We start from the raw sequence: 18,027 nt of genomic DNA on the forward strand, positions 1-18,027 counted from the left end.
TTACGATGAATTCCTGTATGATTAGTATAGGTTGATTGGTAGTATAGCACTTAAAAGATAGGAACTTCAATGTGAATATAGAAGAAGATTTACTACTGCAACATGTGAACGGGATGTTCTGAGAGAAGGGAAACCAGCAGTACTCCTTCCCCAACTCATAGAAACCAACTTCACACCTCTACTTATTTGCACAGTTACATAATTTTTTACCAAAATTAGGAGTTAATGAAGTAGTTCATGAATAACATAACATGTAGTCTTGAAATTCAAAAACAAAAGAGCAATTACCATAATGAAACTTACAAGACAATATTCAAACAGAAAACCTTAATTTCCAGCACTGCTTTCAACAATAATTGAGGAAGTCGTTCTTATGTTCACTTAATTACAAGCTACCAAATCTTTTAAAGAGTGAGTTGAGTGGTGTAATATAATAACGTATAACAAAAATGGAGGTATATTGTATACTAAATTAATTTTATATACTCCTTCTGTTCACTTTTACTTGTCACTATTTTGCTTTTTGACGTCAACCTGCATGAACTTTGACCAACGTTTTAAGATGTATAATTCAATAATTAAATTTAAAATTTAGATGATCAAAAAATATATGAAAAAATATGTGGAATGAATTCATGATCGATTTATCTCAAATGGTTTGTGGGTTCTATTAGTTTGTTTGGAGTTCATTTATTATTTGACATATTTTTAACTTGTGTACAATAGACCATAAGGGTAATTGTGATAGAATTTTTAATTTTTCTATTGGGTGTTTGACTACTAAATTTGATGTAATTTAATTTTCTATTTGAAAGACTGCTACTTTTGCTTTTGGTGGAACAAAACAAAGGAAAGAACAAAGGCGTTTGAAAGAAGGATTTAGCATTGTACATGTAAGTATATAAGTTTAGCATATTAATATTCTATATGTGAAGTGGTGTTCATCATAAGTGTATGCCCTATGATATATATTTTTTATCCTCATTTATTACTGTATTTTTCTTTCCAAACTTATGTGCTCTTAATAGTGATAGAATATAGTATGAACATAGTTTGATCATCTATTGTAACAATAGATTCTGATGGATCATGAAAAAATAAATAAACGATCTCTTTCAAGTACCGATAGAAACATGAAGCGACATGAAAAATATAAAAACTTGACAATTGAAGAAAAACAAGCTCTATCGGCACACTGCAAATCTAAATATCAAGAATCAAAGAGACGTCGATTTTTAGAAAACTCTTCCTTCCAACCAATTGAAATGATACCATACACATACGAAAAAGGTGAGTATGTAGTATTGTATTAGTTATGCCAACAATTTATGGATGTTGGTTAATATTAGTCCTTTTTTTTGTTCTAGGTTCAACTTCAAATATATTTGATCAACATCCTCAATCAAATTATGTTTCGCTCCAAAAAGTCTCAAACTGTAAATTTTGTTCTGCAAAGAGATTTCAATCTGAACCAGCTGGATTTTGTTGTGCCAATGGTCCTGTCAAGTTGACTTCACATAAAATACCAATGAAATTATGAAATTTATATTTTGGAGAAGATGAAGAATCTTCACACTTTCGAACATACATAAGGACATATAATAATCTATTTGCATTTACATCACTTGGTGCAAAGTACGATAAAAAATTGGCTAAAAGAGATTGTGGTGTATACACATTCAAAGTTCAAGGACAAATGTATCATTTTATAAGTGATTTGTATCCACAAAATGGAAAATCAAAAAATCTACAATTGTACTTCTACGATAATAATAACGAGTTAACATATAGGATGGCTTGTTCCAACAAAGTTCATGAACCAGTAGTGAAAAAACTAATGGATATGTTATCAAATAATCCATATTCTATTTTCCTTCGATCCTTGGTGAACATTTCTAACTTGGAAAACTTTCACATTGCTCTTAGATGTGACTCAAGTTTAGACCAACGAGTATATAATCTACCTAGCTCATATGATATTACAACAATATGGGTTGAGGAAAATGATGGGAATTCTATTCGGGCACCTCACATTCAAATATATACTTGCAGTAATTGTAAAAGAAGCGTAAATTATTATTACGGATGCTATGATGCCTTACAGTATCCACTGTTATTTTCATATGGTCAAAGTGGATGGCATTGCGGTATTAAAAAGTTTATGGAATAGAAAATGTTTGTAGACATCCTAAAACTTTTGAAATTGATGAGATACCAAATATACTAAATGTTTGTTCTCTTGACGGATATCTTGAAATGGAACATGATATTTTAGATAAAGAAAAGCGAAAATAAAATACAGTATCTGTTCGTAAATATTATTGTCATAAGCTATAAATGAGAGATGATGAGGGAGATAAAATTTTATACATGGGAAGAATATTTCAAAAATATGTTGTTGATGAATATATAAAACTTGAAACTCAACGATTGGATTTTTATTCATATAATCAAGATTTGTTTAGAATGGATGTGTTGAAAGGAGTTATTGATATTTTGAGATTGGGTGAAAGAGATGCTTCTAACATTGAAAAAAGAAGATTTCTTTCAAATTCTTTTATTGGTGGGCCTAGAGATATATGTCAACGATACATGGATGCTATTGCATTAGTTCAACATTTTGGTAAGCCTAATTTATTTATAACCATGACGTGTAACCCATCTTGGCCTGAAATAAAGGAGTATTTAGCATCCGTAGATGAAGCACAAAATAGACCTGATCTTATTAGTAGAGTATTTAGAGCAAAAATCGAAGAGCTGAAAATAGATATCCTTAAATGATCTATTTTTAAAAAAGTCGCGGCCTTTATGTATACTGTAGAGTTTCAAAAGAGTAGCTTACCTCATGCTCGTTTTATTATTATACTAACTGCTGAACACAAGGTTCTAATGCCAGAATCTTATGATAATATTATTAATGCTAAAATACCTGACAAAGATGTAAAACCATATTTATATTCACGTGTTCTTAAACACATGATGCATGGTCCCTGTGGCAATCTTAATCCTGCAAGTCCTTGCATGAAGAAATATGGTTGTTGCCAATTCAACTATCCAAAAATCTTCGTAAATCATACATCGAAAGGAGATGATTCTTATCCAATTTATAAAAGATGAAATACAAAAGTAGCAGTAGAAATGCGAGGACACTACTTGAACAATTCTTGGGTTGTTCCATACAATTCATTTTTGCTTGAAAAATTTAATTGCCATATGAATGTTGAAGTGTGCTCTGATATTAAAGTTGTTAAGTATCTTTATAAATAAATTTGTAAAGGACATGATAAAATTACTTTTTTTGTTCATGCTAATGAGAAAAATATAGAAATAGATGAAATAAAATAATATCAATCCGCTAGATGTGTATCACCACCAGAAGCTACATGGCACTTATTTGGTTTTTCGATTAGTGAAATGTCCCCAAGCGTATGCTCCCTTCAAGTTCATCTTGAAGGACAACAATTTATTTCATTTAGAAGCAATACTAATATACACTCGATTTTAAACAATCCGATGATCAGGAGAACCATGCTAACTGAATTCTTTTATATGAATAGTGCTAATGAAGATGCTATAGAACTTAATTTGTTGTATCGAGAATTTTCTGAATATTTTGTATGGTCTATCAAAGACAAAATGTGGTCATATTGGAAAAAAAAACGTACAATTGGACGTGTTGTAACGTGTCATCCTACAGAAGAAGAACGCTATTACCTAAGATTACTGCTGATGAATGTTAGAGGTCCAAAATCTTATAAAGATTTTCGAACTGTTGAAGGACAACTATGTAGTACTTTCAGAGAATGTGTTGAAAAACAAGGTCTTTTACATTCTAATAACTGTTTGATTGGGTGCATATTAGAAGCAACAAGTTATCAAATGCCACATAGTTTAAGGCGTTTATTTGCAACACTATTAGTATATTGTAATCCAGTGAACCCTAGAGAACTGTGGAAACAATTTGAAGAGCCAATGTCTGAAGATTTCAAGCTAATACCAAATATTGGAAGAAAAGATATTCAATTTCAAGTTCTGAATCAAATTAACGACATATTACATTCTATGGGAGTCTACATAAATGAATATAAACTTGTGCAAGAAACAATCAGGCTTTCTAAAACAGCAAAAGAAGCAAAGGAAGTTCATTTTGAGAGAACAATCGTTGTTAGTGAAGAATATACTTTACTATATAAAAAGCTAAATAAAGATCAATTTAAGGCGTATAACACTATTATGGAGAGAATATTCTCATATAGAGCTGGAGCATTTTCATTGATGGCCCAGGAAGAACAGGGGAAAAATTTCTATATCGTACTTTACTTGTATCTATACGATCGAAAGGTTATATAGCATTGACAACAACTACTTCTGGTGTTGCTGCTTCAATTCTTCCTGGTGGACGAACTGCACATTCACGCTTTAAAATTCCTATCAATGTTGATGACAGTTTTAGTTGCAATATTAGCAAACAAAGTACACTTGCATGCTTAATTAGAGATGCAAAATTGATTGTCTGGGATGAAGTATCAATGGCCCAAAAAATATTAATTGAAGCTTTTGACTTGCTACTAAAAGATCTTATGAATACAAATATACGTTTTGGTGGAAAAGTGGTCATTTTTGGAGGTGATTTTAGACAAACGCTTCCTGTCGTTAGAAATGAAAAAAAGAAGAAGATTTCATCGATGAAAGTTTATTATATTCGGACATTTGGGAAGAACTTGAAAGATTACTTTTGTCCGAAAATTTGTGAGAAAAAGCAGATCCTTTATTCTGTGATTATTTAATGAGAATAGGAAATGGTCAGGAAAAAGTTAATTCCGCAAATAAGATTGAAATTTCAAAATATTTTATTATTCCTTTCACAACTGAAAAACAATCATTAGATAAATTGCTTACAATGATGTATCCTAATATGTACACATTTTTGTCAACATCATCTTTCACAGATTCACACGTCATTTTAACAACAAAAAATGATTTTGTAAATGAAATAAATGACATCCTTATCACTAAATTTACAGGGCTATCAAAAACATTCATTGGTATTGATGAAATCATTGAACCTAATGATCAAGCAAAATTTGAGGACTTGTTACACACTCTTAATCCTGCTGGTTTGCCACCATATAAGTTATCTTTGAAAGAGAATTGTCTAATAATATTATTAAGAAATTTAAATCCATGCGAGGGCTTATGTAATGGTACACGATTAAGTTGTTGTGACTTTAAAACACATATTATAAGTGGTAAGATTTCATCTGGTGACTTCAAAGATACACACATTTTTATTCCAAGAATACCGTTAATAGCATCTCATGATGAAAAAATGCATGTTCCTTTTAAAAGAACCCAATTTTCTATACGATTATATTTTGCAATGACCATTAATAAAGCATAAGGTCAAACATTAGATTTTGTTGGAATTCATTTGTGCGAGCCTGTCTTTTCACATGGTCAACTTTATGTTGCTTTATCAAGAGCAAAAAGTTCAAAATGTGTGAAAATATAAATTCGACCCCTAGTAGTTGCTAATCATGATGATCACTCAATATACAATATAGTTTATGATGAAATCATTCAAAAAGCTATTTTTCAAACATAACATAAACATGTACTGCTTTATCCTTTTCTTGTTCAATTTTTTCTTTAATTATTTCTATTGTTCAATATAATACTAACCATATTTTCTTTAACCCTCTTCTTGCCTTCTGTTGTATCTATTACAGGATATAGAATATAGACTTAATATTAGTAGGATAACTCCGCAAACAAAAGAGTGGACTTGTAAAGTCCAACTTATTAAAAAAGCAAGAGAAAGAAAGAGTAAGGACGGGCGAACAGGATTTCAAATTGCAATTGCACAAGATGAGACGGTAATTTTTTATTCAATGTACTGATTAAATTTTCCACCTTTCTATTTGTACTGTGTTTTTTACTTTTTTTTTTTTTTACCTTTTTTATCATGTTTGTAGTCGATGTATTGTAGGATAGCCCATAATATAATTTCTACTACTGAATAATTTAACATTTACAAATGCAGGAAGAACAAATTACTATTATTTTGTATGAGGACGACATAGATAAACATCAAAACAAGCTCACTCTTTTTAGCACATACTTGATATCAACTGCAAAAGTTAGAGAACTACTACCCTATGGACTTCCTGTCAATACAATTGAGTGGGTTGTAGACAGATTCACGGTTGTTGAACAAATCAAAGAATACAACACAGGTGATCCACCATTGCTAGCTTCAACAAGATTAAACACAATATCTTTAGCAAATTTAGAGCAAGAACCACGACATGTAGAATTTGGTAAGCAATACTTTACATATATTTTAAACTATACTTGGAAGTTATTTCATAAAATATTATCTAAAACATTTCTACAAACAGATGTGCTCGCTGTTGTTGTGAGTTGTGGTGCTATTAAGTTTGATGGCATTCATGGAAATAAATGTCGACAAATTGTTGTCATGGATGTAAAGTAAGTTAATTAACATTCGATTTTCGATATCTAGACTAGCTTATTTTCTATTAATATCATAACAATATTAAAACGTCATGCTTATTGAATTTAACTTATTGAAATTTTGTTCCTACCAAATTGTTAACATTTATTTGCATCATTGTATTACTAATTATTTATTTCTTACAGCATGCACCATTATATTTTCACTTTATGGGAAGACTTCGCTGAGATTGATGGAAGTGAGCTAGCTGCACAAATTGAAAATCATCCAGTAATCCTAGCAAAACGAATTGCACGATTTTCATATGCTGGTATGAACAAAATTTTAATTTTTCCTGCTATATGTTTTTTAACAATGTTAATTTTTCCTAACTTATACCTTTACGACACAGGGATATCTCTAACAACAAGATATAATTCTACAATATTGACAAATCCTGTGTATCCACAAGTTGCAGAACTGACAAACTAGTATGAAATAAAGACAAAATAATAGAACTATAATAATGTATAAGATTAACTATGCATGATCCAAAATGATATAACTATATGTATATAGGGTGAAAGACAATGAAGACATGTTGAACACATATACAAAAAGAAGCTCTGCTGCAATGTCGCTACATGATGATATTATACCTATAGGAAATATCGAAACACAATCTGCAGTATGTATCTCAACATATTATATGTTTTAATTCTATAATATATTAATAGATTAACAATAACTGATCTTTTCCATTTTTCTTTTTGAATAGATGCAATACTTTCACGTTGAAGGTAAAATATTGTTCTTGGATGATGATGACTGGATATTTTATGAGTTAATGTGACCAAAATGCAAGAACATTGTCAGAACCAAGATAATAAAGGGTATTGACTGTGAAAATTGCCAAGAACATACCATGTTAACACTCAGGTATAACGAACTTCTCATGATTAATTGCATTTTCCTTCTGTGTGACTTGGTGTTGTGTCTACTCATCAAATTCCAACTTGCAAGTGTATTGTCTATCTCTAGGGAAACTTGATATATAGACGCTGCCTACAAATTCAATTTTGTTTAGCTGATATAAAGCAAGCCAAAGACATCATCATGGTAAACTAATACAATAATTTCTGCCCTGATTATCGGCTTGTTACTAAGGAATGCAAAATTTATACCTTCTACGAAAATGGTTGCTATTTTATGCACAAAGTTTGGCTTCTATTATACTGTGTTATTTTTGTTGTGTCTGTGCACTGCCAAATCTGGGAAGTGTTGGTACACACGTCGAGATGAACTTGAAAAAGAGATGAAAAAAGAAGTATTTTGTATCCAGATTTTCCATCACCAAGTCATACTTACTATTGTGAATCATCTGTAATAATTGAGTTTCTAAGCTTGGATGCTAACAAGTCATAGTTTGCTAATTTTAATCCATATTTGAGTTTCTAAGCTTGGATTGAATTTGATCAATGTATTATTTTATCAACAAAGTTTACTCCTTATATAAAGTTGTAAAGACTAGCACCATATTAATGTTCTGTTATTTACATGTAAATGATGACAGCTTTATCATTCTTAGCTCTAAGGTTAACAGCTAGGAATAATCTATTATGCTCTGATTTATTCTAAAAACTGAGGGGTAGGTACTCACAAGTTATATTCCTGTATCTTAATTCTTCACTTTATATGATAGGTGTTGTTTTCAAGTTCAAATTATAGATGAAAGTGGATCAATAACTGCAATATTACTTGGTGAAGTTGGGGAGAATCTTCTTTCAATGAGAGCTGAACAAATCTATGAAACAATTAACATAAACATACAAAAAAGAATTATAATTCAGTTAAATTCTTACTTCAACTGATATCTTAGACCTTGATCACATTCTTCTTAAATATAGAAAGATCCACTGCCCCTCCAGTCTATCTAACAACATCTTGCCAACATAGTGTTTAAAATACATTTGAGGAAATCATACTCCAGGCATTCTGATAATGCACCAGCAAAACTGTTCGTTTCATCATTTGTAGAGAAGCAAGATGCTCTTCAATTACCACCATTATCAGCTTCTGCAGATGTTGGAGAAAGCAGTAAAAGAGAACTTGATAATGCATCGTCACCAGTCCAACTACTGGAAGTACCTCTAGCAAAAAACAACAACTTGAGTACACAACTCCATCAAAAAACAATGTCTCTTCCAGTAAAAAAGAAGGTACTAAGCCAACCACTCCAGCTAAGATAAAGTAAAGGTTAGTAAACTTTAACATCACCTTTAAAAATTGGATTGAAATCAATTTTCTCTTCTATCGATTTTACTTATTTACATTTCATACTAATTATAAATTCACCTTCTTATCACAGCTCACTCGGCTATGTGCCTACCTTGTATATATGTCTTTTGTTGGCTTCTACATGCCAAGCTTTTGATGGACCAGATGCTTATGGATCAGTACTTAAAATATACAGGATTGTTGGTGCTTATAACGTTTAAACTTGTGCATTGTAAATGTGTTTTTGGCCAGTAGCGCAAAACTTTAGTGTCCTATAGTATTAGGCATTGTAAATTTGTTTTTGTCCACTAGTGCACTGTAGTCTTGTGCATTGTAAATTTCTTTTTATCTAGTAGCGCACAACTTCATAGTTGTGTAGCCTTGTGCATTGTAAATTTATTTTTGTCTACTAGCGCACAACTTGATAATCTTATATTATAATCTAACTTAGTTTCTCAAATCGTACACAGTATGTATTGTCTGGTTTAAATTAATTACTAGCTCCCGAGATATGTAAACTTCCTACAATTTGTACTTAAAAGACAAGTTATGTCAAATTTTTCAACATGCACTACTTTTGTAGTCAACACATGACATTTTCAAAGACAATTGTAATTACTAAAAATACTACTGGTAATAACACTTATGTAAGATCACCGAAACTTATAGGACACAAGTGCATTTGGAAGCTTATACACTTCATTCTTGTGCAGTCTTTGAACCACACTAGTAATACAAGCTCGGGCCAACCACACTAGTAATAAAATAAGTAAAAAATCAACTTTTCTTTTTGTAGGAAAACATTTTCCTTCATACCAAACACACCCTTAGTTGAGGTATCAACACACAAGAAATAAAAGAAAAAAAAAGAAAAAAAGAAGAAGCAAAGATTGCTTATGTATTCCGTCTTTTGCAAATGAAGTGAAAAATTATGGGTAAATCCATTTTTTTAAAAAATTGAATAAGGTGCAAACTAAAAGGAGGGGTTGAGAAAAAAAGAAGAAGAAAGACTTGAACCCGTGGAAGCGGGCTATATTTTCGAATCAGAGTTCACCTGTGAGCGATGAAAGCTGAGCTGCGACTACTACAAAAATCTATGTTTTCAGATCAAAGGAGGACAATGAGTTTTTCACTTCACTGTTTCGTTGTGTCTCCATTCTCATACTTGTTCTAACGCCAATCTCATTCACTCATGCCCACATGTAAGTCTCATAACATCACTACTATCCAATCTTCACTAGTTTACCTCAACTTATTCTCCTTTTAAGTTTCGGGCGTTGCGCGCTCGAGGAAGTATTAGACTGAGTGATCAGAGAGAATTAGAATTAGACAGAATATGTTCAACTTTTTGTATGACCCTTTTAATAGTATAGTTGGGTGTGGAGGTGGAAAATTAGGGTAGAAAGTCATTAGGAAGGCGGGCGGGCGTATTCTTTTTCGGAGTAATAGTGTATTATTCTTCTTCTGGTCTTTAGCCTCGATTTGTTATTTTTCTTCTTGTTGTCTCTGCCTATTTTTTATTTGCCTTCTATTCTTTAGCCTCAATATCGTATTTTCTTGCTGTTGTTTCTGCGTGTTACTGGAAACAGTCTCTCTGCCTTCTCAAGGTAGGGGGTAAGGTCTACATACAATCTAATGTTCCCACATCCCGCCTATGGGATTACACTGGGTTTTTTGTTGTTGTTGTTATAGACCCTATGTGAGTTTTGCCATATATTGTTGGATTTAACTTTAATACATTAATTTGACACTATCAATGTGATTTAATTGGTTGGAATGGTTTAGCATACTTTCTATGTTACAAATCCATGCTTATGATGGATACTTACCTATAGGCTATGCCTATAAGGATTTCAGTTGCAGGGTATAGAATTTGTATTCATTTTCTAAGTTACCTACAATTGTTCTATAAATAATTGCATAGAGTAAATATGTTATAAAATTTATAATGTTATAGGATGGACGTAAAAGTTTTGCGAGTTGGACAGGAGCTAATCAAGGAAACTCTTCCATTACAATCCGGATCGAGATTATATGAAATGCAAGGGTTGAATTCCAATAAGTGGTATGAAGTGAAGATCTCATATCCTGCTTCTGTATGTACATTTGAATTCTTGATTACTACTAGTTTTTTAGGTCCTATTGGCATTTAAAGCTTAAACCTTTGTTGTTGAACATATAACAGATAGCAGCTACTTTTACTCTACAACTAAGTAAAGGAAGTTCAGGGCTAAGTGTTGGTAGGAAGTTACTGAATACTGAAAAGATTATTTTTCAGGGGGACAGTCTTCAATTGCTTGGTGACAAGGTTTGCTTCTGTCTACATGATATATAGTGATTGTTGTCTATTCTTTTGCTCATCTTTTACCTCTAAAAGGGCACTGGCTATGGAATATTGTCACAAGGTGGAACATTTGTTCTGGTAAATGTGGAGCCTGAGGGAATTGTTGCAAAACCTGGGGTAAAGGAGAGGAAACACATCATATATAATATAGGTTAAATTTTCTCCTTAATTTAGATAGTTCAATGTTCTATCTGACATATTTAATCATCTTCTCAAATGCCAATATAGTAATTATTCACTGAAGTTGTCAGCACTTATAAGCGAATTGGCAATGCTTAATTTTCAAACACTCCTTAACCTCCCCCCCCTCACACAAAACAAAAGGGGGAAGGAATTAAGAACATTCACCTGTGATTTGTGTTTTGAGTTACTTGCTGTAGCAAACAAAAAAACGAAGGTAAATGCAATAATTGGACACCTGCTAATAAATTAAAAGTCACAAAATTGAAGGATTATTGACATAACACTTTGATTTGGGGAGCACATTTAGGTGAAACGGAAAAATGTCAATCTATGCATTATTGAAATTTATGTACGCTGTCAGTCAGCTATGTTGTATGGAGCGGAGTGTTGGCCAGTTAAGAATTCCCATATCCAAAAGTTTTGAAGGTGGCGGAGATGAGGATGTTGTGATGGATGTGTGGACATACCAGGAAAGATAAGGTGAGGAATGAGATTATTCAGGAGAAGGTGGGAGTGGCTTCAGTGGAGGATAAGATGCGAGAAGTGAGGTTACGTTGGTTCGGGCACGTGATGAGGAGGGGATCTAATGTTCCAGTGTAGAGGTGTGAGACAATGACTTTTTAGGTGTGGTAGAGGTAGGCCGAAGAAATATTGGAGGGAGGTGATTAGGCATGATATAGAGCAGTTACAACTTACGGAAGACATGACCCTTGATAAGATGTGGAGGACACGGATTAGGGTAGAGGGTTAGGGGATGGGAGTGCATCAGTAACAGTAGGGGAGCGTTCTTTATTGGTGTCTGAAGTTTCTTGTTCGTAGTGTTGAGTGATGTCCATGTTTTCGGATAGATAGTTTTTAGTATTATCTTGTGGCTATAGTATTATCTTATGGCTAGCGGTGTTAGTTTATTTTGCATAATGTACTAGTTTATATGCATTTATGTTTTGTGTTTGTTATACTACTATCGGTTCTAAGCCGAGGGTCTATCGGAAACAACCTCTCTACTTCACCTGAGGTAGTGGTATGGTTTACGTACACTCTACCCTCCCCAGACCCCACTATATGGAAATACACTGGGTATGTTGTTGTTGTTGTTGTTGTTGTCAATCAGCTATACGGATGTACCATGTCACAACAACAATGCCCGACCCCAAGCGAGTTGGGCTCGGCTGTATGAATCGCCTATATCGCTCCAAGTGTCAAGTCCCTTAAGATCTCTAAAACTTTGTGAGCTCCTTGAGTGTTTAGGAGTTTTTTGCTTATCAGGAGACTTGACGCTTATCAGGAGACCTGAATTTTTGTGCTATCAATTGCATCCTCTGAATGGTTGATTTAATGAACGAGTACTTGATAAAGAAGGTTTCACGTAGACCCCATTAGATCTAAGGCTTGTTGCATAAGATTGTCAAAAAGAACATAGAACATGTGAAGCCTCTTGCCATTGTCTGGACTCTGATGATTCTTTTATTATTCCTCCTATTAAATGAAACTAGAATTATTATGGCGACGAGACTTTATGAACCATGATCTGCAGAACTCTTTGAGCTGTTGTCACCAGCGGGCTTTGCAGCCATTGATCAGCAGCAAACTCTGGTCTCGGGAAGTTCAATTTTAGTAGGTATTTTATGATGCCTCCTTAAGAAGGGAGAATTTCAAGATAAAACTTGGATGGATGGTTATAGTGTTGATCACATCAAATCCTCTTATAGCAAGTTGCACCTGTCACGTATACTGCCTTAAGATGCCTCCTAGCAGTTTTCTAATAAAGGTATCCTAGCAATGTAGATATTTCTTATCTGGAGTAGAAACAATAGAAAAAGCTTAATATGAGTGATATTTGTTAACCACATAGTATTGTCTAGCCAAGTTGCTTTTAAGCTTTAGTCTTGTTAGCAGATTTCACACCAAGCTTTGGATTGTGACCTATTTGTCCAAGATTAACAAGGGAAAAGAATAAGCCACTTCCATTACATGTCTGGCAGTTTAAGGAGACAAGATTGGAAGGTGAGTTAGTCAGTATATTGACCAATATTTCTCCGTCAATAAGTAGCAAAAGTTCTAAATGAGATGAAGGCATGTGGACAAACCCTTTCCTGATCACAATAGGAATTGAGGCTCGTTCGTTGTATATAAACCATGGTCTCTCCTATTTTTTTAGATATTAACATTTTATCAAAGCTTACGTTAAGTAGTTATATCTTTCGAACTGTATCTCGTTTAATCATTAATATTAGCCTATCCAACAACAATCAACAACGCAGCTGGGTAATCCCACAAGTGGGGTTAGGAGAGGGTGAGTGTACGCAGACCTTAGCCCTACCTTGTAGAAGTAGAGAGAAAGCATAATAAATACTTTGCTTGGTTTGAATTTCAAAATTATAAAATGAAAACTAATGTGAATGAGAAGAGTTAACTGAAGTGTGTTTTATATTCTCTCTTGGACTCCAAGTTGAAATATGATTTTGATTAAGTAACTAGTAAACAAAGTAGTCCAAAGAAAAAAGCAAAGAAAAACGCCAAAAGTCTGTTGGGGCTTTAGGCCCATAATGGTGCTTAACGCACGAGCAGTGCTAATGAATAAAAATATTTTATATAAAATGCACTAAAAGGGAACTGCAAGCACTAACACTATTTATCTGGACAAATAAACTGTAAAACTTATATTTAAGCGAAATATATGAAGTAAAAAAGATGTCAATCAAGAACCCAAGGGTTTAGTACATTGGTCAATGAAGTGGGTTGAAGATCATGAAGTCTCAGGTTTAAAACTCAATGGAAGCAAAACACTAGGTGATTTCGTCCTGTTTGTCCAAAACAAGATGATGTCAATAAAGTAAAACTGTTTAATTTCTGATTTAGATGAAAAGGATATATTATAAATTTTATGTTTCTTGGTGCTAGTTTTCATATGGTAGTAAATTTCTGGTTCCTCCTAAGAAATAAAAATACATTCATAGTGTTTGACTGTTTTCTAACAAGTAATGTATCGATTTGCACCTTTTCTCAAAAAAAAATGTATCTGTGTACCCACTATATTTGTTGTCTAGTGCTGTCCTCTTAAGACTGTGTCTATGGTTGATGCCCTTGTTTCCTATAAAGCACCACCTAAACGGGATGACACGTGTAGCCTTCGTGAACTTACACCATTTAATCCAAAGCAGCCCTAGATATGCTCTCTCAAGTTCATCCTAGATGGTACCTAACTGTTGGCTAAAAAGTCAGACAAAAGGGAATAAATAACTGTATAAACCATAATAATTAAATTACATAAATAAGAATACTAGGCGTAATTTCTCAAAAGAATAAGAATGCCTGACATAAAATCCATGTAAAATTTCACCACAATCTTAGAATGCGAGTTTAGTTATGCATGGACATGAAAGAACAATAGATTTAATCAGAGAACTAATACAAAAGAGAAGAAAAGAAGGAAAGATAAAACATGAATCAAGTCTCTGATCTCCTATCCAAAAGTTCGCAAGACATCTGAATGAGTGCCCCGAAAACGAGCCCCAATTACGTATAGCTTATGCCCAAAAAAGAAAAGATAGAATAGCGCTTGATGGGATACGCCCACTCAACATATCAGGCGCACTGCATTGAAGAATTCATTTTTCACAGTGCAACTTTGTATGCACTTGAGGACGACTTCATTAATCTTTCATGTTTGAATGTGTTGCATTTGTGTAGTTTAATTTTCTTTTTATTTAGTTGTGTCCCATTTTCTGGGCTAATTTTGCAATGTCTTGCACTAAACCATCACGATGAGATTAGCGTGATGCCCTGTGCTGCTTCACTTTTCTCCCCCTGGATGTCCCCTTTTCCTCCCCCTCTCGACCTTATGGCTTTAATCTGTAGTTCCTTTGCTCTGGATGTGAGATCTTGAGCTTCACTGCGCTGCTTTTGACATATAACAACAGAAAATCATTCTTTGTACCAATTATACCTACCACCAAAACAAACATAATTAGTCAATTCCAAGCAATAAAATATCACTCAAGGCATTCAATTCAAATAAAGAGAAATGTGTTGAATGTAAATAACAATCCGTCTCATCAATTATGTTCTTGATTGTGATGATAGGGATTGCAAATGTAGGCTAAAAAGTGGTTTGTAGCTGAAATATCTGCAGAGGAATGAGGTCCATTGGTTTGTTGCAACCATTGACCGAAAGTAGCTTTGACTTCTAGTAGTATCACAACTGGTATCTCGTTAAACACATGCCTTTTTTCTTTGATGTTGAAATATTGTAATAATTATTGTGGAGCATTAGTCAATTGAAAACTTCTCAGCTTAATCTGCTTTTCTGTATTGGTCCATCTTCAATGTGATCTTACATACAGTTATAAAATTTTAACTTGTGAAGCTGTGGACAGCTCGTGGATTTCCTGTTCCTTTTCCCTTTGATGTATAGAACATTTAATGACTATTATCATGTAGAATATGGTCAAATGGACAGCTTTTCTTGATGATTATGGACCCTGCTTCGTGAATTCTTGCCGTCCAAGAGTCTTGTCTTACTGAAGCTGTTTGGCTGATGTGTATTTGTAAGTGTCTTCACTTGTGATTCCTTCAGTGTCTTACAAATATTATGTGCATTTCCGTGAGCTACTATTTGGCATCACTCACCAAGCATGGTATGTCGTAGTGTTAGTGGTGTTCTGCTTGGCATTGGCATTTGTAATCCCGTCATTTCTTCCATCATATCTTCTTCCAAGGAATCAAGGATTAAATGCTGCTAATCATGGCATTTATAAGGACTCTTGATCATGTTCTGGTATTTTTCACCAGTGTAATACATTCGGCAATGGGTAGCAGATCATAAAGCTCAAGTGTTAGAAGTTTTCTAACCGGTGTAAGATAGTTTTGTTAATTGCAAATGATTAAGATATGCATTATTACTCAATGCAGCTCTCACACCCTCCCTCGCTTTATGTACTTTTTTTTTCCCCTTATCTTGGCTATAAACATGGAGTTAGTTTATTCAATCATTTTTCTTGCTTGGATAATGCTTGCAAAATTTTCATGTGATACTGTGCAAATAAATTAACATTTAAGGGTGTGTTTGGTACGATGGAAAATATTTTCTTGGAAAATGTTTTCCTTGAAAATAAGTTGGTTTTCTACTTATTTTCTCATGTTTAGTATTTGATGGTGAGTGAAAAAATATTCTTTTAGAAAATACTACTAACTGTTAACTAGTATATCAGTGTCTCTAACAATTCAACAATTTGTAAGAACTAATTTAAGCATAACAAATAACATCAATATCGAATACTAAAATATTACAATCACTAAATTTAAGCAACTATTAATTAGCAAATATAGGAGACACTTTTTAATATTTTGTCTGGATAATCTCAAGATACTACAATCAATAGAAATATAACAGAACGACAAGCTTATTCAACCTCGTGAAACATGTTACATCGATGATAAAATGAAATATGCAATTAGCAAAAGTAACATAGTTCCTCTATGTATATAAAAATAACAATACATTCAACGAACATTGGAAATGGAAAAAAATCGAGCTTCACTATTTTATTTCAAGCATTGAAAAATTGAAGCAAAGCACAGTGAAAAATATTTTCGAGTAATGTAAATATTTGAGAAATGTGAATATGAGTGTTGTTGGGGTGGGGAAGAGGGGTTGGGGTGGGATCATAAGTCCACTTTGTTATTTTATGGAAAATGACTTCCCTTGGTCCACGAGGGAAGTCATTTTCCCTCAAATTGAGGAAAATGAGTTGTTGTGGAACATGTTTTCCAAACATTTTGTTGCAACCAAACAAGGAAAAATAGGAAAATATTTTCCAGAATACATTTTCCATCGTACCAAACACACCCTTAGTAGGCTCTGTTCGTAAATGTGCCCCTTGTTATTAGCGGAAAGGAATTAACCCTGTTTTCAGAACCGGGAGAAGCATCAAGATACATGTGATGCACCTTCCTTCACATATTGCTATCTTTCTTGAGGTAGAACCAGGAACTTTTTCTTGATTTTAAACAATAATATGAATTCCTTGTAAAGAACTTTGAAGTTTTTTCCTCGTTTCCCTTTTAGGTTCTACTGTCTGCTACTCTGCTTGGTATTTCTTGTCCTTTAAAAAGTAATTTGTTGGTATTTTAATTTTTTTGAACTTTTATTTTTTTTGTTATAGAAGAACTGGAGAAGCATTGTACGTTACTTTCACTTTCTCCATCTTTTCCTTCTCTTTGCCAAATGTTTGATCCTGAATGCTCATAAAACCAAAGACTCATGACAAGCTTTCTGTCACCCATGCACACTTTTCTAGACCCCCATTATGTCTCACACCACCCAAGGATCAGAAATATCGAGGGGCATGAGTCTTTGGTTTTATGAGGAATGGGGCTGCGTTAATTCTCGTCTTGAGCACTGCTGGTTTCTTGTTTCCGGGTGGGAGTGGCATAGGGGTTTAGCTGCAACGTTCTGATTGTATAGGAAAGCCCGTGGGCAACACATGTTTGGTGCAGACTAACTTGATTTTGCTAGGATGAGGATTGCAAGTAAATCTTTGGGATATGAAGGAAAGAGCTAAAGAGGGTGGACAAACAAAGTTGCTCGTTGATTCAAACTCTTTCATCTACGATGCTGAGGCAGGAGAAAATGATACTAAACAAATTTTTTTCGTGGAGTGGATAAGTGATAATAACTTTTTAACAATTTGAATTTAAAAAAATGGCGTTGCTAAAATTTATTATTTCCATTCTAAATCCTAATGAGCTGAAACGGATACTAAAG

At 33.5% G+C, this 18,027-nt stretch overlaps 2 protein-coding genes across 6 annotated transcripts; both read left to right on the forward strand.

Annotated features, from left to right (window-relative positions):
• The first annotated feature begins 449 nt into the window (after nucleotides 1–449).
• Nucleotides 450–7,794, forward strand: LOC107875143 (replication protein A 70 kDa DNA-binding subunit B-like). The gene is made up of 8 exons (XM_047395459.1): nucleotides 450–455; nucleotides 816–893; nucleotides 5,730–5,876; nucleotides 6,044–6,320; nucleotides 6,402–6,492; nucleotides 6,664–6,788; nucleotides 6,870–7,145; nucleotides 7,236–7,794. Exons 1-7 carry the CDS (start codon nucleotides 450–452, stop codon nucleotides 6,947–6,949), a joined length of 804 nt encoding a protein of 267 aa, XP_047251415.1. The 3' UTR covers nucleotides 6,950–7,145; nucleotides 7,236–7,794.
• A 259-nt stretch (nucleotides 7,795–8,053) lies between these two features.
• LOC107838844 lies at nucleotides 8,054–16,270 on the forward strand. 5 transcript variants are annotated; one of them, XR_001664801.2, is made up of 5 exons: nucleotides 8,073–8,713; nucleotides 8,826–9,936; nucleotides 10,692–10,799; nucleotides 10,920–11,042; nucleotides 15,345–16,270. XR_001664801.2 is itself a non-coding variant. In XM_047395764.1 (5 exons), coding segments are annotated over exons 1-5 (402 nt in total). In that variant the 5' UTR covers nucleotides 9,220–9,934; the 3' UTR covers nucleotides 15,365–16,270. The 5 variants fall into 5 exon arrangements, 2 of the variants coding, with proteins under 2 accessions (XP_047251720.1, XP_016537565.1); XM_047395764.1 differs by lacking the exon at nucleotides 8,073–8,713 and adding an exon at nucleotides 11,112–11,229 and having other exon boundaries at nucleotides 9,220–9,936; nucleotides 10,692–10,830; XR_007044109.1 differs by having other exon boundaries at nucleotides 8,072–8,713; nucleotides 10,920–16,270.
• The last annotated feature ends 1,757 nt before the right edge of the window (nucleotides 16,271–18,027 follow it).

The sequence above is a fragment of the Capsicum annuum genome, chromosome 8 (assembly GCF_002878395.1).
Source record: "Capsicum annuum cultivar UCD-10X-F1 chromosome 8, UCD10Xv1.1, whole genome shotgun sequence".
NCBI lineage: Eukaryota > Viridiplantae > Streptophyta > Magnoliopsida > Solanales > Solanaceae > Capsicum > Capsicum annuum.

What these genes read in the sequence shown, in the direction of transcription:
- LOC107875143 (XM_047395459.1), top strand. An exon ending in CAATTGCACAAGATGAGACG is followed by an intron (nt 5,877 to 6,043) that starts GTAATTTTTTAT and finishes TTACAAATGCAG; the next exon opens with GAAGAACAAATTACTATTAT. An exon ending in ATTGTTGTCATGGATGTAAA is followed by an intron (nt 6,493 to 6,663) that starts GTAAGTTAATTA and finishes TATTTCTTACAG; the next exon opens with CATGCACCATTATATTTTCA.
- LOC107838844 (XM_047395764.1), top strand. An exon ending in AGATCTCATATCCTGCTTCT is followed by an intron (nt 10,831 to 10,919) that starts GTATGTACATTT and finishes AACATATAACAG; the next exon opens with ATAGCAGCTACTTTTACTCT. An exon ending in TTCAATTGCTTGGTGACAAG is followed by an intron (nt 11,043 to 11,111) that starts GTTTGCTTCTGT and finishes TACCTCTAAAAG; the next exon opens with GGCACTGGCTATGGAATATT.